Below are 23,372 nucleotides of genomic sequence, written 5' to 3' on the forward strand. Positions count from 1 at the left end.
TATTGTAATTTTTCAGCATTCCAAATGTTTCTTCTTTTCCTCTCTTTTTAACAATGATAATCCCACTTTATCTCATATATGATTTATTGAATATTCATATAATTCTTTATTCACACACATATTTGGCCCAACAGAGACAAATATTAAATATTGATCTTTAAACCTAGTGTAGTAGCCAGATAGCTCTTAGGTAAATTTAATGAAGATTCAAATATAACTCATATATTACATAAGTGTGTGTGTGTGTGTGTGTGTATGTGTTACAAGTTTCTATAACTCAGTGATATGTCTAAAACTAGCATCCATATAAGTGATCAATCAGAAAAAAGTCCTTGATAGCTGTTTTTAGCATGTTTACAATTAAAACCCAAAATTTTTACACACTATGTTTGCTAAACGCTCTGCTAAACTCAAATTTTGTTTTCTAAAGTACAGTCAAGAAACAAAGTCCTTCCTCAGTGGAAGATTTTAGTGTTATTCATATGTGTCCAGTTTTGAATAGTGTTTGCCTAGGATAAGTGATATATAACATAGTTTTTCTGCAAACATCTTAGTAGTTCATTATGCCTGCTAACCCTAAAATAGTCAAAACTCCACTTGTGCAAGTATTCATTGATTCGTTCTAAAAATATGTACTGAGAATATACTGCCAGGCACTGTGCAGTATGTACTTCCAGGAACTGTACTAGCTGACAGAATGGACTTGGCACTGTCCTCATGAGGTTATAGATAATTAGTAGTAACATTAAAATGTGATGGGTGTTATGATAAATAAATTCCAGGGAACTATGAGAACATACAGCAGAACTTAACCTTGTCTCAAGTTCATGGAAGGTCTTCCACAGAAAATGCATTTAAGTTGAGACAGAAATGTCGAGTAAGAATAAGCAAAATAAAAAGAGATCATAGAGAATGTTGGCAGAAAAAACAACATGCACAAAGGGTCCAAAGGCAAAAGAAAGCTAGGTTTTTATAAGGAGCTGAAATAGTACAGATAGAATAGTTACAAAATAAGGACAGAGCACAATGGCATAATCAATAGTGTTAAAGGAGTTAAGGAGATTGGAGACAACTGAGGTATTATATACAAAAAAAATGATAGTATTAGATTTTTACTTTCAGATGGTTACTCTACTAGATGTACAGGAGATAGACTGGAGGAGAATAAGAACCTGGGACAAGGATGACGCTACCTGATCTTGGGTAGTAAAAGTGTGGATGGAGAGAAATAGACTTGTTTAAGAGATTTATGAAAGACAGACCTGACAAATTTCATTGTACCGAGTTAAGAGTCAGAGAAGAATTAACATTTCTGGCTTGTGTAACTTAATGGATGAGGAAGTTGTTCTGAGAAAGAGAACACTGAGAAAGTTCTATAGTTTTGAGAAGAGTCTATGAAGTCAGTTTTAGACAGGTTGAATTTGACAAGCCATCAAGAAGTTTAGCTGAAAATGTCCAGTAGGCAGTTGGATATATGATCTGCAGCTTAGGTGAGAGGTCTGGGTTAGATATTTAGGTATGGATGTCATCATTTATTCAGCACCTCATTCGAAAATATGTTTTCTGATTTTCTATTATGGTTTAGGTCCGGACAGTTCTAGCACATGAAAGTAGCTGAAGCCATGGAATTAGACAAGGTCCCAGAGAGAATAAAGTGAAATGAACAAAGGCCACAGAATCTCATAAACACTAATATTTGAACAATAGATTGAATTGGAAGAGGAGACCAGGTAGGAGATATAGAAGTAGGAGCTACAGATGTAGAAGAGAAAACAAAACAAAATCCAAGAAAATATTGGTCTCCTAGGATCTAAGGAGACAAAAATAGTCTATTAGGAATCAGGGGAGGAACAACAAGATAGAGAGCTGCTGACAGAGCAAGAAAGATGAACCACACAATGGATTTAATCACATTTAGATCTTCACTATGAGATTGGCTCTATTAGAGTATTGGGTGCTGAAGCCACATTGCAATGGGTCAAAAAGAGAAGATGAAAACTAAATAAAAAATGCCAGGGTTTTCATAATTTTAAGATAAGATGGAAATAAGTAAGCTAATGTTAATATATAGATGCTCTGGAATAACCTTCAGAAGATTACAACCAGATGATAGTAAAATTTCTATGAAGGTTTTAAAGATATCATATCATTTCAGATCCTCTACATAAGCTGGTACATGGGCAATCCCAAAATCCTTACTATTCTACTATAATAAGATAGAGTTGATTAGTTATCTTCAAATTTTACAAATTGTCTGTAAACTAGCCAGAATGTAAGTATGCATCTATAATCTTTGGATACCCTTAAAACTCTGAAAATGTACATGCTTTAGGTTTTGTCATTGGTTTGCTGGCATATTTTACTCCCAACGCAAGTCAAGTAATTTTTAAAACGTCTGAACAATTATAAATCCATGAAGCTGATTGTTTTTTACTAAAAAATATGCTTCAATGTGATTTCATTATAAATGCATGGTGTCTTGGCTAATTTTTCCACAACTCATATATGTCTCAAGTTTCTAAATAAAAACTCTACAAGTCAATTAGAGAAGTAATAAAGTTATATCTGTGAAGGCTAGATAATGTAATATTTATGAAGCATAATTACCTTTCATAGAATATATATACTGATTCTGCAGTAAAATATTACCAATTCATCCAGAAAAAAAAATATATCTTTATGTAAACAGAATAACTCACCAAATAGCAGCCCCCAAAATAGGCATAATTCAAATAACAGGACAGTCACTGTTGATTACCTATTTTTAAAGAGCATCCTCCTTCCTTGCTAACAGAGACCTGGTTTAGTTCAATTAAGTGAGAGATGTGTGCATCATAGGAGGCTGCACTTATTGCTTACTCCTGATATGTAACACCATTTTATTTGAGCCAAATCATAGTAAATCTTTGGTTGTTGCCCATTGTATACGTCAGGAATGGATATGATTACAATCTTGGTCAATAAAACAGGAGGGAAAGTCTGCTGGCAGGTTTCCTGAAAAGTTTTCTTAACCACTGAAATGGTACATAACATAGGGACATTCTGTTTTAGCTGCTGGCCATTGCTATGTAGGGCTGTTATGCCTAGAGCTTTTGCAGCCACCTCAAGACCTCAGGAGAAGGTGTCTAAGAACTAAAATCAACAGGCTGAGCATGGCAGAACAGAGCGATGGAAATAACCTGGGTGAGGAAAGACACAGCTGAACCCCTGAAATAATGTTTAAATCTGCTTACCTCAAGATTCCATGTTATATGGGGTAATACATTTTTTGTATTGCTTATGCCATCTTGAATTGGCTTTCTGTTAATTCTATGTGAAAAACATTAATAACAAGTATCTTTCTATTCATTTCAACCATGTCAGTCAAAACCACTTGCTAAACTTTTAGAAATAATGTTCATTCTGTCATCTCTGAAAAGATTAACGACAAACAGATAATGAAAAGAAGAAAAACTTAAATATTCTTACTTGAATGCCAGCTCCCTCTGGCACTGTGATCTTCCACACACAATTCAGATTGTTGTCATAAGGCTCAGGGTATCCAGGTGACAAAATAGTCCCTTTGCGCTTAGTTAAAAATCCACCGCAGGGCACTAAAAATAAAGCAGTCCAAGAGAGGGAGTTAATTCTAATGCAAAGGATTAAAAAAGACTAAAGGTCAGAGATAACATCTTAGATAGATACTAGACTTGCAAATCAAATCATACTGTTTTTCAAAACTCATAAAAGCAATGAAAATTAAGTTTTTGTATACCATGAAAATGTTAAAAAATAATTAGACAGCATTAATGGATGACCTTTGAATGGCATATCTAAAAATAATACTACAATTAACTCAATAACAGCATATTATTTGTATTATATTACTAAAACATGCATTGACTAAATTTGCCTTAAAAATAGTTCATTTCCAGATAAATATTGTCTTGAATTTTTTAAAAAAATATTTGGTACTTTCTCCTTCCTACATTCTTTGAGGAGTAACAGCATCCACTGAAAAGTAATGAGGATGATGATAACAACTATGATCATAACATTTATATAGAGCCTACTCTATGCTAGGCACCCTCCTAAGTACTTTACATATTGTAACTAATTTAAGCCTTCCAACAACTAATGAGATATGAATAAGTATTCTCCACATTTAACAGCTGAGGCAATCAAATGGAGTCATTAAGAGATTGTCTTGCCCAAGATTACATATTAAGAGATGAAGCTGGCCAGGTGCAGTAGCTCACGCCTGTAATCTTATCACTTTGGGAGGCTGAGGTGGGAGGCTCACAAGATCAGGAGTTCAAGACCAGCCTGGCCAATAGAGTGAAACCCTATCTCTACTAAAAATACAAAAAATTAGCCAGACGTGGTGGTGGGCGCCTGTAGTCACAGCTACTCGGGAGGCTGAAGCAGGAGAATCACTTGAACTCAGGAGGCAGAGGTTGCAGTGAGCTGAGATTGCACCACTGCACTCCAGCCTGGGAGACAAAGTAAGACTCCATCTCAAAAAAAAAAAAAAAAAAAAAAGATGAAGCTAAGATTTGAATCCTGGCAGTTGGAGCCAGAGTCCATGTCCTTAGGTGGAACTGAAGATACTTCAAGTGGTCCCAGTTCAGTTATTGCCATTCTAACTACTACAAGAAAGAATATGTATGCAGACTTACTCAGAAATCAATAAAGGCTTCAATCATTTTTAGAAGGTACTAAGCCGAAAGCAAAATTCTCATGCCATTAATAGAATCACCTTGATTCTGGTCATAACCTAACTCATAACTCTTAAATTCTGTGTGACTTTGACGTGTTCTTTAAACTCTATGAAACACAGATATCTTACCTGTGGAATGGTAATGCTATTGTTTCTAAAAGGCTTTTGTGAAAAATACAAAGAAACTAGAATGTACATAAGAAACTAGAACACTGCTTGGAACACAGTTAGAAATCAATAAATCATATTTCCTTTTGCTACAACTATTATTTTAGGTTCCAATGGTACTGTGCTCCTGGGGAATTTGTCCTAATATGGCTATAAATGATGAGATATAAGGAACATATCTTTTGTAATAATTTTTTTTAAGTGAATTACAGATTTGTGCCACTTTCAAAGACAAACGCAAACACCAGGGCAATTACTCAAAAAAAAAAAAAAAAAAAAAGAAAGAAAGAAAGAAAGAAAGAAAGAAAGAAAGAAAAAAAACTGTTGCAAACTTTTTAAAATAGTGTGACAATATTTTTTTTTTAAAAGAAACTCACTTAGTTGTGTTTTCTTACAAATCTCTGTTAATGGGTTATATACAAATTCTGTTTAAATTAGCCAAAATTAATTTAGCCCATTTAAATAGAAAACCAGCAGTTTTGCATGATTTGAGAATGGCATGCAATAGACAGAAGAAGAAATCTAAAATATTCACCCAAAAAATAGAACAAAAAAAAGTAATTGATGAAGTGCATCCTGCCAATTAAAAAAAAAAAAAAAACTTTATAGATGCTCTTCCTCTCCATCCCCACCATCCCCACTGCCACAACCTTTCCTCGTACATATTTTTTTTTTTTTTCCTGAGTTGCAACATTAATCACATAAACGGCCTCCCTATGGCTGGTATGTTTTCCATGCACTATATTTTTGAAATTACTGTCAAAATTATCTTTCTAAATTAAAATATGACATGTTGCTTCTCTGGTGAAAAACCTTAAAAAATTTCCCCATTGTCTGAATTCACAACTCACGGATAGTTTCTTTTTCTTTTTTACTTTTTTTTTTTTTTTTTTTTTTTTTGAGACAAGCTCTGGCTTTGTTGCCTAGGCTGGAGTGCAGTGGTGTGATTATAGCTCACTGCAGCCTCAAATTCCTAGGCTCAAGCAATCCTCCCACCTCAGCCTGCAGAAGAGCTAGTACTACAGGTGTCTGACATCACACCCAGTAATTTGTGCATAGATATTCAGCTAATTTTTATGTAGCTAATTTGTAGAGACAGGGTCTATGTTGCTCAGGCTGGTCTTGAATTGTTGGCCTCAAACAATGCTGCCTCAGCCTCCCAAAGTGCTAGGATAGTCACGAGTCACTGTGTTGGGCCTACAGATAAACATAGTTAATTGTATTAGTCTCTGACTTCATCTCCAGGCTTACATGTAATTATAATTTCCCAACTCCTCATCATCCTAATCCCCCATCCCAGTCCAGCCTTCTAAACTAATATGCTCCCTTATTGCCGTCACTTGATCTGTCCTTCTCTCACCTAGCTAACACCTACCCATCTATGGACTTTCAGTGTGAATGTTACCTCTTCAATCCTTTGGAATTTTCCTGTGCTAAGTGTCCTATAGTTTCCCATAGCACCAAATGTTTTCCTGTACAATTTTATCATACTATGCTTCCATATTATTTTTATATTAGTCTCTTGCAATAGACTCAAGTCTGAGCAAAAAAGGTCACTTTTTTTGCCTGAAACTCTGTTTGTCAAGATTCTAACTCTTCTCCTTCTTTGCATTATAAATTTTCTTCCATGCTGCTACAGTGACAAGTTATCTCCTCTTCCTCCATCGTCTCTTTCATGCATTGCATCAGGCTTTTGTCCTCACTGCTCTAGTGAAATGACCATGTCAAAGTCACCAGAATATTAATGTTGTAATATGATCAATCCTTAACTTGTATTTTACTTAATCTATGAATAATTAGTTCTCACTGTTGATCACTCCATCTGTCTTGAGCCTTTGTTTGCTTGACCAACAGAACACCATACTTTCCTGGTTTTCTTCTGTATTATTGGCTGCAGATTTTTTTTTTTTTTTTTTGGTAACTCCTTCTCCTCTTTGTAACTTTGTCCCAGGCCATAGTCTGTCTTCTAATCACCATCCCCGCTCAGTGATAACATACACTTCCATGTCTTCTATATGCTCTGACTACCAGATGTTTATCTCTAGCTGTGATTTCTGTGAGTTTTGCAATCATATGTCTAATAAGTATCTCAAAATGGATATGTCCAAAATAATAACTTTGAAATTCTTCCTCATCCACACTCTCTTTCATCTCAGGGAATGTAACCACCATTCACTCAGTTCTTAGGCATAAACCTAACATTCATCTTGATTTATCTTTCTTGCATTCAAGTTTACATTTACATCTATTCTCAATCTATCAGTAACAGCTCCACCTTAAAAATATATCCCAAAGGTTACTAATTCGTATCACTGTGACCATTATCTTCCTATCCAAATCACATTACTTTTCCCTCCATTACCTTGATAGGCTTCTAATCAGTCATATTGGTTCTACTCCACATCTCCCTACACTAACTAAGTGATTTCTTAGAAACTGATTAAGATCACATCACTCCACAGCTCAATATATTCCCATACTAGTTAGAAAAATTTCAAACTCACCATGGTCTTCAAGGATCCAAGTGACTTGGCCCTCTGCTCTGCCTCTCTAAACTCATCACCTATCACTCTTTGCTATCATTTACTGTGTTCCAGACACTGTGGCTTGAACATGTCAAGATCTCTCTCCCCTCAACAGTTCATACACTTGCTCACCAACAAGAAAGACTTTTATTCATCCCTCCCTTTGTTCATTTTATTCAGGTTTAAAATGGCAGCATGCTCTGGATGTCTGGTAACTCCAGCTCCTGTTTTATTTTTTTCTACAGCATTACCACTCCCCAAAAGAAAAGAATGTATTTCTTGATGACGTTTATCCTCCTCCACTAAAATGTAAAATGTAAATGCAAAATGTAAGGACAAAGATCTTATATTCTTATTCAAAACTATGTCACCAGTGCTTAGAATAGTGTTGGCATGCAGTAAGCACTCAATAAATTCTTGATGAATAAATCACTGAAGAACTGATTGTGTGTCTGTATATATCTTGTGCTTTCAAATTACCTCTTTATCATTCCTGCATCATTCCTGTCTCCCAGTATTTTCCTAAACAAGCCATATTTGTCTAATTCTACGTCAATCATCTTTATTTATTTACCAACAAAATATGCTATAGAAAAATTAGCAGATAAGCAATACCACATACAGAATATTTTACATTTGACTCTCATGTATATTACTTAATCTAACATTTGCATCCTGTTTTTAAAAGATATATGATAAATTTCTGTTCTGATCAGTATTCAGTATAATATGTGGATTAAGAAAACAGGCCTTCAAATCAAGCAGCCTAGGTTCAAATCAAATTCTGCTTTTTTATCTAAGCCAAGAGGTTTTAATACCTGTAAAATAGAGATAATTGTATCTACCTTCCAAAGTTGATGTCAATATTAAATGAGATAATGCTTAATAGTGCTTCATTCAAATGCTAAAAATTGCTATTTATTATTGTATTTAATAACTTTTTCATGGATGAATGGGTAGATGAATAAATGGATAAATGAATAAGATGGAGATTTTGTATATATTTCTTCATGAATTTTTTCCCATTCTAAGAAAAGATGAAGTAGACAGGTGTTGCCATGGAGACTTTCAAGTAAAAGTAGTTCTTTCTGAGTCTCTAAAGAACTTAAAAAAACAGAACCAGATAAGCTGATCAGATAAGCAGCTAATTAAAGACTCTTTGCCTAAGGCGAGTAGGTGGCGGCTTCTGGGGCTTTTCAAAAAAGACCTCCCACTAACAGAAGTACTTATGCCTAAGGCCATATATTGTCAAAGCTATTAGTGGCTGCAGGGGGTTATTTGAATCACAGCGTCTAAAATGGAGGAGAGCCTGGGGGTTTAGGAGACTGAAGAGTTTAAGAAATGTGAAGTGTAAAAAGGTCAAATTTGGAAGATAAAAACTCAGCCTTCAGCATAGGTTTTATTTTTCATTTTTACATTGGTCTCAGTTCTAATTATTTTAAGTAAAATTTTATTATATTGTATTGTAATTAAGAAAGGCTTGGAACGACATGCTTTGTACAAGACTATTAAATATTGTTTACAAACCAGTTGTTAAAGTTTGTGAATCTTCTAATCTGGTATTTTAACTATAAGCACAACTCACATATCATGTCTAATGGGGCTGCTTTCCAATCAACAGTTTAGTTTTAGTATGTCAGTGTGTGCAAAATTACTGAACATTTTCTTGTGCTTTACTGTGACAGAAAAAAAAAAAAGACAGTGTTGATAGTAATAATAAGAACTGTGAAACGGAAAGGACACAATTGAGAGGGAAATCATTAGGAATGTAGAAAGCAGTATTGTTTTGGTTTCAATTGGATGCTCACTTGGCTTAAGCTGTTAACTGAGCATTCATTGAACTGTGAAGATAGAGAAAAACAATCATCATGTATAAAATCCTGTAAATAGGCTGTCAAAGATTATATCTAAACTGTAAAGTGTAAATAGAGAATTTGCTCTCTCTCAGAATAAAGCTCCCCATATAATATATAAATCTATTGCTTGCGTTTTACCAGCATACATATCTTTCTGCAGATGTCAGAAGAGTTTGAAACCTCAGATTTATAAAGGTCTAAGCCAGGAAAGTATGCAAGAGTATCACCATGTGGTGGAAACTGAAATGGAAAAAATATGGACCTTGGACTTGGGAAGTTGGTGAGGGTTGTCAGACCCTCTACAGATATTCAGGAAATTGATACAGTAATTTACTAAAATCCATTCACTGAACAAAAGTTTACTGAACACCTGTTGTGTGCCAAGTCCTCTTTCAATTGAGCCCAAAACCAATATAGTGACAATGGAAAGGGGGACAATTAAGACAGATTAAGAAATGTTTTACAACCAAAAATTATACATAATACATTTCGATGGCTGCGGTAAAGGTAATGATATAAAGAGTAAACGGTTGATGGATGGCAGAAAATTATTTTAGATAGGATGGCCAAGAAAGATAGGAGACGTCAATGAAATGATGTAGTGAGACAAAAAGATATCTGTTCCAATCAGAGGAAATGAGAAATTCAAAGACCTTGGGGCAGATGTTTTGTGCAGTTAACAGATGTTGAAAAGGAGCACAAATTAAAGAGAACATTTTGATATCAACATAAGATAGCTCTGTACTTGACTCTCATATTTGAATATTTAAGACACTGAGCTTTTTCTATCTTAAAAATATTTTAAGACATGACCATTTTTATTCAGAACATTTTGAAGCTAAAAATACTTGTAGTTAAAAATAGAAATGCAAACTGTACTTTCATTTATGTAAAGATTAGTAGTTGGACCAAATGGTGAAACCTAAACTGGTCTGTTTTCTGAATGTCATTTAGAATCATCACCTTTCTATTTCTTCTCTACACAGACCCCATATATCCATCTGTCATATTGTTAACTTTCTAGATTTACACCTGTTCCACAAGGAAGAATATTTTTAAAATCGTATAAGGTAATACGTCTTTTTCATGTGATCTTGGCAGAAAATACAAGTCATCTGACACAATTTTCTATCTCTGGATATGTACTTTTAAACTGCTTCATTCTATTCAGGTTGCTATAACGAAATACCACAGAATGGGTGGCTTATAAACAACAGAAATTTATTTCTCACAGTTCTGGAAGCTGGGAAATCAGCACTGGTAGATTTGATGTCTGCTGAGGGCCCCTTTCCTGGATTATATATCACCCTCTTCTGGCTGTGTCCTCACATGGTAAAACAGGCTAGAGATCTCTCTGGGGTCTCTTTCATAAGAGCATTAATCCCATTCATGAGAGCTCTGCCCTCATAACTACCTTCCAATCCCTGCCCCCAATACTACCACCTTATGAGTTAGGATTCTAACATATGAATTTGGGGGATTCAAATATTCAGACTACAGCATTCTGCTGCTGGTCCCCAAAATTAATGTCCTTCTCATATGCAAAATACATTCATTCCATCCCAATAGCCCCACAAGTTGTAACTTGTTCCAGCATCAACGAAAAGTCTAATGTTCAAAGTCTCATCTAAATATCATGTCAATCACATATGGGTGACACTTTAAGATAAGATTCATCCTGAGGCAAACTGCCCTCCAGCTGTGAGTCTGTAAAATCAAACAAATTATCTACTTTCAAAATATAGTGGTGAGACAGGCACAGGACAGATGTTTCCATTCCTAAAAAGAAAAACAGGGCAGAAGAAAGGAGTAACAGATCTTAAGCAGGACCAAAACTTTAAAATTCAAGAAAAATCTTTTTTGGTTCAATGCTCTGTTCTTCAGTCCCACTGGGCCTATGGTCTCACCTCCTAGACTCACAGGTTGGAGGTCTCCTCCCAGACGCATTGCAGGGAAGTTTCCATATTCTGGACCTACTGGAGGTTATAATCTTACTTCTGTGACTTTGCTGGGCATAATACATACCACAGCTCTCACAGATTAGAGTTGCATGCCTGTGGTTCTCCCTGACTACCATCACATCAGTGGCTCTACTGTTTCACGATCATATGGGTGGCCCCACCTCTGTAGCTCCACTGGGCATTTTTCCACAAGGTAATGCTAAAGGTGTGGGGCCATCTACATGACCCCTATGGCAGATCTCTGTCTGGGCAGAGAGGCTTTCCAGGACACTCTTTGAAATCTACATAGAGGCAGCCACATCTCCATAACTTTACTGGGTACAGGGCATGGTGAACCAGACCCACAGGAACTATTCCTGTGTAGCCAAGCAGACTGCATGAATCAGAGCCTGGGGCTTAAGGCCCTTCCTTTTAAATCTGACTCCAAGGCCCTTGCACTCTGGGCTTGTGACTGGATGGGCAGCCTTGATCTCTGAAATGCATTCAGGTTCATTCTTCCTTTGTTTTGGACAATAGGTCCTGACTTCTGTTTAGATGGCTGACTAATCTTTGCATTGTATTGATGAATAGCTTCTAGCTTCTATTGAGATGATCAGTTCATACTAGTCTTCTTATCAAACAGTACTTAGCTAAACTTTTTTTTTTTTTTTTTTTTTTTTTTTAAGACAGAGTCCCACTGTGTTGCCTGGACTAGAGTGCAGTGGTAGGATCTCGGCTCACTGCAACCTCTGCCTCCCAGGTTCAATCAGTTCTCCTGCCTCAGCCTCCCAAGTAGCTGGGATTACAGGCATGCACTACCACGCCCAGCTAATTTTTGTATTTTTTAGTAGAGACCAGGTTTCACCACGTTGGCCAGGCTGGTCTCAAACTCCTGACTTCAGGTGATCCACTCGCCTTGGCTAAACTCCTAAAGTTCTCTTTTGAATAGGTCTTCTCATTTTTCCAATACAGGTAGGTTGAAAGTTTTTAAAATATAAAAGTTTTGATTCCCTTTTTTTTTTTTTTTTTTTAGACAAAGTCTTGCTCTGTCAGCCAGGCTGGAGTTCTGTGGCATGGTCTTGGCTCACTGCAACCTCTGCCTCCTGGGTTCAAGTGATTGTCCTGCTTCAGCCTCCAGAGTAGCTAGGACTACAGGTGTCCACCACCACACCTGATTAATTTTTGTATTTTTAGTAGAGACGGGTTTCCCATTGCCCAGACTGGCCTCGAACTCCTGACCTTGTGATCTGCCCACCTCAGCTTCCCAAAGTGCTGGGATTACTGGTGTGAGCCACTGTGCCTGGCCCTGATTTCCAATAGATTAACAATTCCATGTTTAAATCATTGGCAGTCAAGAGAAGCCAAGCTGAACCATTAACATGTTGCTTATTTTCTTAGCCAAATATCCAATTTCATTGTTTAAAGTTTTACCTTCCAGAAAACTCCATAACATGAACATAATCAGCCACTTTTGTTATAACGTGGCATAATCTTTGCTTCAATATAACAATAATATTCTTTCCTCTATTGTTCAACTACTTGTTCATTTCCATCTAAAGATTCATCAGAATTGGCTTTACTATCCACATTTCTACTAATATTCTATTCATAACCCCTTAGATATTTTAGTAAAAAGATGGTGCCTTTCTCAAGAGCTTTCCTCCTCTTATTCTGATCCCTCATCAGACTTTCCTCTTACAGGCTTTTCACAACAATGTAGGCTTTTTCTAGCATGCATCTCAAACTCTTCCAGCCTACACCTGTTACCCAGTTCCAAAGCTGCTGCCACATATTTAGGTTTTTGTTACAGTAGAACCCCATTCCTGGTACCAATTTTCTGCCTTAGTCTTTTCAGGCTAGTATAACAAAAAACCATAGACTAGGTGGTGGCTTACAAACAATAGAAATATATTTCTTATAGTTGTAAAGGATGGGAAATCAAAGTTTTCTAAAGCACTGGCAGATTCAGTATCTGATGAGGACCCTTTTCCTGGCTCATAGACAGCCATTTTCTTGCTGTGTCCTCACATGGTAGAGGGACATCCCTCTTGGATGTCCAACTAGTAACATCCTTGGTGTTGCTTTTATGAGGACACTAATCCCATTGGTCATCTCCCAGTGGCCCCACCTCCCAATACAATCACCTTAGGGGTTAGAATTTCTACACAAAAAAATGGGGAAAATGAATATTTAGACCATAGCAAAAATCCATGCAAAATTACAGGTAGTCTGTTCTATATCTAAAGACTCCTGATGAATGCAGTATCAGGGTTCTCAAAAAGCCCAGGAAACTACAGACTGCTGGACCTCTGACAGAGAGATGGTGTGGGTTCCTGGGTAGCTCATCTTTTGCCCTAAAAGTAGGAAGTGAGTTCTGGCTGAATCTAGGTTGAGAACAGCATTCACTGCTAGTGAATCTAGCATTCACTACTGAGGTGGAATATCAGTAATAGAATAGGTAAAAGCCTAAAGTCTTTCATAGACTTTAGTTCCTGCTATGAGCTACTGTACTTGCTGAGATAAATCCTTAGTTGGATAGTATTACCTTACTCTTTTTATATAGGTTTTTATATTTGATGGCTAAAATGCTAGAATTAATCAATTGATACATTTGAAATACAAAAACACTGTGATAATCATGTAGAATAGGAGCTTTCTTGGGTTTCAGACACAAATGGTTAATGCTTTAAAATTTATAGTCTTGGGCCAGGTGCGGTGGCTCACACCTTTTTGTAATCCCAGCACTTTGGGAGACCGAAGCAGATGGATCACCTGAGGTCAGGAGTTCAAGACCAGCCTAGCCAATAAGGTGAAACCCTGTCTCCACTAAAAATACAAAGAAATTAGTCAGGCATGGTGGTGCATGCCTGTAATCTTAGCTACTTGGGAGGCTGAGGTGGGAGGATTGTTTGAACTCAGGAGGCAGAGGCTGCAGGAGATCATGCTACTGCACTCTAGCCTGGGTGACAGTGCAAGACTCGATTTCAAAAAGAATAAAAATAAAAACAAAGTAAAATTTATAGTCTCATATTCTCTATTCTATGTTTCACAAATATTCTCTTCAAATGTTCTCTTTCTTCAGTCACTTCTCTTCATTTGCTATTTTGCTATTTTTTTTAATTTTTCCTTTTCTCTCTCTTTTTAATGCGACAGATCATTTCTCCCATCTATATCTTGCCTCTTTCTAACTCTGTCTCATCTGCATGTCTTCATGGACATAAGAAAATTTATTTCTTTGGATAATGTGATGTTTAAATTTTTAGGGTAAGAAGAAAAGCAGAGCATAAACATTGGTTAAATATATATTTCTAAGGCCTATTAAAATTGTAGTAATAATTATTTTAACTTTGTTTTCATTTTATGTTAAAAAAATTTGCCAACAATGAAAACAAACAAAATGTTTATTTCTTTAAGTATACTCCTCAACCATTTGACCTGGAATGCATTAATTGGTGGAATTTCACTGTCCTCCTAAATGGTATATTTTAATAAAGATTTACTATTATTTTCAATACAATCAACACATTTTCCAGAACTTGCTTATAAATTTTAAATGCAAATAAAAGTCAAACATGCAAGGAACCCTAAATTAAAGTTGGAAAGGATGACAGTACTTAATGCTTTCAGCCTTTTCCAAAATGCAGACATCTTCTGTGGAAGGCACATTTTCCATATAATAACTTTAACTAGCTTTAAAAATAAAATATCAACAAATTAAAATCAATAGTATCAAATACTTGATCAGTACTGCATATTAAGTCCTATATTCTGCATTGAATATTTTAGAATTGGAATCTTCTCTTTTGATTTTGTGGTGGATTATTTGACAAAAACAAAAACAACTTAATTTTTTAGTACTTATTAGGTTCTAAGAACTAAGCCAAGGCTTTTAATCATTTAGTCATAATGAACCTATGAAGAAGTTCTCTTATTTTCTTGTTTTATTGATATGGGATTTGAAGATCAGAGATTATGTAAATTTTCCAGGATCTTATTGTAACTCACCTCAATTCAGTCATGCGGACAAAGCCAAGACATTCAGCCACAACTCTTGTGCTGATAATTTAGTACAATTCCCAGCTCTGATGATTTCACTCAATTTTACATAATTCTTTACAACCTCTCACATTAATTAGCACATTAACATGATAAATATACAAACAGAACCTTTAAGGATTAATTCACACATTTACATTTCAATTCTTGGCATATGTAGGTTCTTTGAACACTCTAAAGGAATAAAAGGGGTTTTGATGATATTTAAAGATTAATGAACTAGTTTATGAATTTCCATGTCATTATATTACTCTGTTTTTACAGTAGATTATATGAAACTAGGTAAAGAGAACTACTTTTCTAAGTTCTTCTATTTTTACCGCAGTGATATCTTCTATCAATATCTACGTAAATATATTAAAAGTGAAAAGAAATTATGTAAATAATTACTGGGAAAAGTGAGGCAGAAATAATGATTCTTAGTATTTATAGGAAAAGATTTAAAAATCTACTATGAGTTTTGAAGAGAGTTATTATTATGTGTCTGTCTTCAATTATTAAACTGATTTCAAGCAATGTAATTTCCAATTTATGCATATTGCATGACTAATTTTGGCATTGACATATAGAAACATTTCTTTTAGCTCATGATTCCTTTACTTCAGAATGTTATAAATGTTATTTATAATATTTCATGAGTATGAAGTCAATGTATTGTGTTGTATGTATTGTGGTTCAGAAAAGAGGACATTATTTGTTTTGTCTTTATGAGAGTACAAGTGCCTAAGGGGAAGATCTCTCTGCCCTATTAACCCCAGCTCTCTGGTAGGCACAAGATAGGTGGAACATCAAGTCCAGCTGATTTATCTCCTATACTTGTCGACTGTCAAAAATGTACTTTAATAGAGTCAGCAATTCTGCATAATAAATGAGGCAGAAATGTAATTGGAAATAGTTTATAAGTCAGAACATAAACAGAAGCAGTAATCTATCAATTAATTTAGGTATAAAGGTAGGAAAACTTAGTCTTAAATCTTGCCTCCACTCTAACCCTTACTATGGCTCTGCCACTTTAAAGAGAACTATTTTACCTCTTTCAGACTCAGTTTATTCATCTGTACATTCCAAAAGTAACAGTTCCATAGATTTGTCAGAGGATTACATCAAATATGTATTTAAATTACTTAGCATGGAATGGGGCTTTTTTAGACAATCCAGGCTGCTAAAACAAAATACCACAGATTAGGTAAGTTGTCGACAACAGAAATATATTTCTTAGAGTGCTAAAGATTGGGAAGTCTAAGATCAAGGTGCCAGCAGATGTAGTGTTTGGTGAGGGCTTGCTCAGTGCTTCATAGACAGTGCCTTCTGTGTTCTCACATGGCAGAAGGCTGAATATGCTTCCTCAGACTTATTTTATAAAGGCACTAATCTCATTCCTGAGGGTAGAGCCCCCAAGACCTAGTCACCTTCCAAAGGCCCCACCTCTTAATACCCCTACCTGGGGGATTAGGTTTCAATATAAGAATTTGTGTGTTGTGGGGGGTGGTGGGGAGAGGGAGAGAATAAATATTCAGACGATAGGATTGGCAAATAGTGGCATTAAGAAAATTATAAATATCAGAAATCAGAAATTGTGGTTATTTAGCTAAAAGATAAGAAAACTGAAGAGTCATTTTCAGTCTTCTAGTGTTTTAAATTATTTTTTGTAAGTGGTCTTTCGACAAATAATAGAATAATACAAGAATAGTTCAGGTTCCATTTATTGTCACGGAAAAAATTAAAATATTTGTTGTAAGAAAAAAATGCACTGTGAAATATGCTAGGTATATTTTTTGTGGGGGGTGGGAGTGGCAATATCAAATTCCTAGAGAAATCAAATGACCATCCATCTTTCCTAGTTATTTGTGACAGCCCAGTTTATACCATTATCCTAGCACAGTTGTTGACAATGTCCTCATTTAAATGGTAAAAAAATATATTTTACTTAAAGCAAATATATTCTATAAAAATTACATATCCTGGTCGGGTGTGGTGGCTCGTGCCTAAACCACAGCACTTTGGGAGGCCAAGGCAGGTGGATCACGAGGTCAGGAGTTGAAGACCAGCCTGACCAACATGGTGAAACACCGTCTCTACTAAAAGAAACAAAAAATTAGCAGGGCATAGTGGCAGGTGCCTGTAATCCTAGATACTCGGGAGGCTGAGGCAGGAGAATCGCTTGAACCTGGGAGGCAGAGGTTGCAGTGAGCCAAGATCATGCCATTGCACTTCCAGCCTGAGCGACAGGGCGAGACTCCGTCAAAAAAAAAAAAAAATCCTGTGAATTGCATATCAACAGATTTATCTTTGATTTCTTCTCAGTAGAAATGAATGTACCTTCTATGTTATTTCACAATTTAAGATTATTTTTTATTCTAATGACCTATGAACTGACATGTGAACAAATGTATTTTAAAAAGCTAAAAATAAGAATGGCAAATATAATTCATTTTCATATGGCAAAATGTGTTATTGAAAAGTAATTTTTTATATTTATGATTGTCTATTATGTGTCAATATACATACTCATTCTTCCCTATGGAGAGTGGACTATTAAGATTATTAAAATTAAAACAAAAATAAAACAACATTTCTGCTTATCTTTTATTTTAAAAAATATTATTTTCAACTGGGCATGGTAGATCACACCTGTAATCCCAGCATTCTGGGAGGCTGAGGCGGGTGGATTACTTGAGGCCAGGAGTTTGATACCAGCCTAGACAACATGGTGAGACCTGGTCCCTTTTGTATTTTGTAAACATACAAAAATTAGCTGGGCATGGGAGTGCATTCCTGTAATCCCAGCTACTCGGAATGCTGAGGCAGGAGGCTTGAATCTGGGAGGCAGAAGTTGAAAGGGAGCTAAGATCATGTCACGACCCTCCAGACTGGCAACAGAGCAAGACTCTCTCTCAAAAAAATAAAATAAAATAAAATAAAATCTTATTTTTAACATCACATACCAATGTAACTTTAATGAGAAACAACTCAAGTCATTAGAATTATTTTATAACCTGAAATTAAGTCTTACCACTCTTTTTTGAATTTAATATTATGTATTTTTTTTAAATAATAATTTTCAGATATGTTATTGGGGCAGAGAAGAGAGTAATTTCCCTACTTTCTATATTTTCTGTCTATGGAACGCTACAAAAGCCAAGCATCATTATAATTACCCTGAAATACTATAAAATTCTAAACTATTAAGATATCCATAATTTTAGATAGTATACATTCTATTTACCAACATAAGTTAGATATACCATTGCAAAAACAACTTTGAAACAATAAGATTTTTGGCTAACCTTATGCATTTTACTCATTCAAAATGTTACCACCCATATTTGTGAAAGACTGAAAAAATTTATTATTTTATATTTTTATACATATCTGTAGCTAACAAAGTCAGAAAAAAAAATTCATATTTTCTAATTCTTTTGATGACCAAGCAAAATATTTCCAGAAAAGTCAGCTTTAAGATCTACCATTTGATAGCACAACAATGTGACTATAGTCAATAATAACTGTACATTTTAAAATAACTTAAAGAGTGTAATTGGATTGTTGCAATGCAATGAATAAATGCTTGAGGAGATGGATATCCCATTCTTCATAAAGTGCTTATTTCATATTGACTGCTTATAATAAAACATCTCATGTACTCCATTAATATATACACCTACTGTGTACTCACAAAAATTAAAAATGAAAAAAAAGGATAATAGTGCTTCATAATCCCACATTAGTAGCATCAGATTCTGTGTTCCTGGAAATATATGTATGTACTTACATCTATATAAATCCATGTAAATCAGTAAATGAGGAAACTATTTAGCTAATTCAACAAAGTTTTTCACTGATTTCATCACCAAGACAATTGCAACAAATCTCCACTGATTTTTCATATTTATATAAAGCATACTTATTAAATTACTTAAAATTTAGTGCATAATTACATTTGAAATTTTAACAAATTGAAAGATGTAAGATAATCAATTTTTATATAAAATATGTATAATCACAGATCATACAAATTTATATACTCACCAATACAAGTAGGTAAGGAATCATTCCACTGGGCCAAAGAATTGGGCACTGTTTCACACCTAATTGCTATGGATCCATGGAGAATATACCCTGGATTACATTCAAAAAGAACCAAGGAACCGACTGCAAATTCATTGCCAATTCTTCTTCCAAATCTTGGTTCAGGCACAGAACTGCATTGTGTAGAACTTGTTCTAGGAACAGCTGTGTAAAAATATTATTTATTTTAATTTTACGTGGAAGACAAATACAGATTTCTGTATGTAACTGTTTAAACACGTTTTTGAGAAATCATCACTTTTTATCAGAACTTGAATTAACAATTTTAACATATTCTCAAAGTGTTACATTTCAGACAGAATAACATAATTTAAAATAAATATTGTTATCGTCATCAAGGTTTTTTATCAGAAAAGTTTTACTTTTGATCCTTTAAACATCAACCATTTTTTTTCTATTTTTGTTTTAACAGACTAATTAATATTACAAAGTACTTTTTGTTAGATATTTTTGTAATTTGTGGAATAAAACTGAAAGCATTTTTTTTTCTTTTTAAGCTTAGAATACCAAGTTCAAAAAATATGTGTCAGGTTATATCAAATAATTTTACTTTTGTTTTCAGTACTTGGTTCTTAATTAAAAACAGATTTTACAAAAGCAAACAGTACTTTATTAGTTTCATAGAATGTTCACAAACTTAATTTCAAACACATTTGCTATTGAGAAAGATAACTACATTTGGACTAGGTAGAATATATGTCAGACAGATTAACAACAATAAAACTTTTTACTTTAATAATCACACAATATCAGATTTGAAATTGCTTTTAGATTTTATAGGTATGTCCTTTAATTGCGTCTCTCTCTTTTTTTTTTTTTTTTTTTGGTTTAGTAAAATAGAATGATAACAGGATGTTTTTTCTTTTTAAAACACATAACAAATGTGATTAAAGAGATTGACAATAGCCCAGAAAAATGATATGATGAATTCTAAATAGATTAATTCTTCTTATTCGACTTGAGTAAGTATAATTCCATTCATTATAGTGCCTTTTTACAGTCGTAATACCACACATTGTTTCCAGGGGGAAGTACTACTTAACATAAAAGAGTATAGTATTATAGTCAACTGATGAATGGGGTAAGAGGGTTTAATAGGAATAACAAATCACAAATGCTTATACATTTCTTAGGAATAAAATGCAAGATACGTTTGAGAATAACTACCATATGAACATATGTATTTCAAAGAAAATATTTCAAATAATGGCTGTTAACTTGGTTTAATGATAATGTAGAAGGTTGTCTACCACAGGCAAGAAAAAACTGTGTAAACAAACTTCTAATTGCACAAAAGTCCTAAAAACTGTGAAGAAAGTTTTAATTCTCCTGAGAGAATGAGAAACCATAATTTTAGAATGGAACACTGATTTCCTTGGCATGTTTAAGTACATCAGCACCAAAATTTTTGTATCTTTAATTTAGAGTGCTAAACTAAATTAGACTAAATAGTCTAGAGTACTAGACTGTTAGAAAATAGAAAATGTAGATAGTAAAGAATTGTCAGGAAAAAAAGTAGATGTTTTGAAAACAATATGTGAGAAGGAAGGAAAATCAGGCATTTAAACTGAGAATGATGATGGAAGCAATAGATTTTGTTTACTTTGGTCAAGTTGACAGTGATGTAGTGATGGGGGAGGGGACAAAATAAAACTGCTTAAAAACACTTTTATCTAGAGGATTTCATCATTCAAAATCTCTGAATACATCATAGAAAATGATATCATTCCTTAGTGTGTTTCTAGACTACAGGGTCACTTACCTTGGTAAACAAAGTGAAATCCCTTAGCTGTTATTGGTCCAACTGAAGTAAATCGAATTGTGATCTGATTACCTGAACTCAGTGGAAGTGATTCTCCTACTCAACAAAACAAACACTAGATATCATAAATAATTTTCATTCAGTAAACCTAACAAATTATATTATAATCTTACACTGTCATTTGAAAATGTCAATCTATGTTCTATCAAATTACTTTAAAATATCCTACCACTACCAATATAGTTTTTTTGGGTTCAACTTGTATTGCAATCTTTTTCTCAGAAAGCTTTAATTACATTTTTATACATATTGCCTCATTCTTCAAAGAATTCTTAAATATTTTATATTACATTAAACACCAGAGACTAACTGATTAAATATATTATTTACTTGGTTACAATCCCAGAGAATAGTTGGTTGTATTTTTCTCAGCCTTCTGAGTTGATTTTGTTTCTATTCTTTAGAAAAAAAAAAAGTGATACTATTTTCACTTTACTTTATTTCTAATATGGATGACATAAATCTCAACTTTCACTACAATACTAATCAAAGTCAGTCTTTAATCAGTAACTGATGCATGGCAGTTCTATTAAAGGATACCTGAATGGGATCCTGAGAGGGAAGATAACAGAGAAGATTGCTGAGTTGGCCCATCATACACCTCAACAACATCGTGGAGTGATGTCTGGAAAAATACAAACTGGCCAAACACCACTGATCAACAGGAACCCGGAGAAGCAAACAAATCACCAACCATCCAAAAACGAAAACAAAAAACAAAAAAATAGAAAGAGGAGGAGAGAGAGAACAAAGTATTACAATATAATAGTCATTTTTTTTCTACCATTAAAAGAGGATAGGTGCCAATTGGTTCATATTACTGACACAGTACTTCAGGTCATAAAAGAAGTGACCATGACCTAAAGCAGTAAAATTTTAAGACAACAATTCTTAAAAATATAAATGAGTATAGCATTTAATTTGGATCAGAAATCATAAGATTGATGATTAATACTTTATAGTAACTACTTTTGGCTTTTCCCAATGGTGGTTTGATTCTTTTCACTTTGTGACTCTCTTCTCTTTTTCTAATTTTTTTCCTCCTCCTTCAGATGATATAGACAAAGTTTTAATTCAGGGGAGTTTTAAAATTGTCCTTAAAAATGCTATTCCATTATGAGTAATAATTTCATTAGAAAAAGATTAGCAAGATTCTTTTCAGGTATAGTGTTTAATTTACATTCTAAGTTTTAAATGATTCCTAAACATTTATTGTTAATCTTCTGCCAAAATAAATATTATTTACGATTCCTCAGCAATTGAGATATCATAAAATTTTGCAGAATAATTGCTCTTCCATGGTAAGTACAGTTCTGAAGTACATACCAACAGAGCTTTATAGATGTGTCTTTTTACTCCATTTTTACTTATTCTTTAATTATATACTAAACTTACATGCAGAATTTACCCAAACTAAAACTATAGAGAAAGAACTTGTTTCAAGAACAGAAAGAACAGAAATCAGTTTGCTTTGTGTGTGTGTTTTTTTTAATAAAATCATTAAGAAAAATTATCCTTAAAATATTGCATTGGTAAAATTGTGGGGTTTAAAAGAGTATAATTTTTAATGAAAATTTAATAATGTAAAAGCAAGGTCACTTTTATAAATTTGAAATCACATGAATTTAAATTGTTCATTCCATGAGTATATACAAGTATATGTTTCAAATGCTGATTCAAATTGTACACCTCAAATGAAGGCTATGGACATTCTCTGGTAGTTCTTATACCAATAGGCTAATTCACTTGAAACATGGTTACTTTTGCCTATGAATTCAGGTATACACATATCGTAAACAAAGCTATACGTAGTTTTTTGGCCTGTAAAAATAAGCTGGTGATCTCAGTCCAGTTCTTTGTGGAGCAAAAGAAAATGAAAACATTAACAGATACAGCGATATTTCTTTGAACATTTCTGAACATTGCTGTGCTAAAATTTGTCAATAATCCTCCTTAAAATATTTCCTAGAAGTCATGAATACAAATTTATGTTTCCACCAAACCAGACACAAGCCGTGAATTATTTTAATGGTTTATAAGTCATACAAAAATTTTGAATTCAGATCCTTTTAAAAGATCCCAAATTTGTTCCACCAAATCCCAAGCTACTTCCAAAATACTCCAAATATATATAAGAAAGGTTTTCTGTTTTTGCATTTGTTTAGATTAGTGTTTAGATGATCTATTCTCAAACATGTCTTAAGAAGGTTCTATTAT

General features: G+C 34.1%; 1 protein-coding gene across 6 annotated transcripts in view; it reads right to left on the minus strand.

Annotated features, from left to right (window-relative positions):
• CSMD3 (CUB and Sushi multiple domains 3) overlaps positions 1-23,372 on the minus strand; it is a 1,287,556-nt gene that overhangs the window by 157,658 nt on the left and 1,106,526 nt on the right. For 4 of the 6 annotated variants that reach the window (XM_021942876.2, XM_031650138.1, XM_031650135.1 and 1 more), the window contains 4 exons: positions 21,696-21,809; positions 21,096-21,191; positions 19,274-19,477; positions 3,469-3,593 (listed from right to left, as the gene is read on the minus strand). In XM_021942876.2, the coding sequence (XP_021798568.2) occupies positions 3,469-3,593; positions 19,274-19,477; positions 21,096-21,191; positions 21,696-21,809 (539 nt within the window). The remainder of the gene's footprint in view (positions 1-3,468; positions 3,594-19,273; positions 19,478-21,095; positions 21,192-21,695; positions 21,810-23,372) is intronic. The other 2 variants (XM_031650139.1, XM_031650136.1) reach the window with 1 other exon arrangement.

The sequence above is a fragment of the Papio anubis genome, chromosome 8 (assembly GCF_008728515.1).
Source record: "Papio anubis isolate 15944 chromosome 8, Panubis1.0, whole genome shotgun sequence".
Taxonomy (NCBI): Eukaryota; Metazoa; Chordata; class Mammalia; order Primates; family Cercopithecidae; genus Papio; species Papio anubis.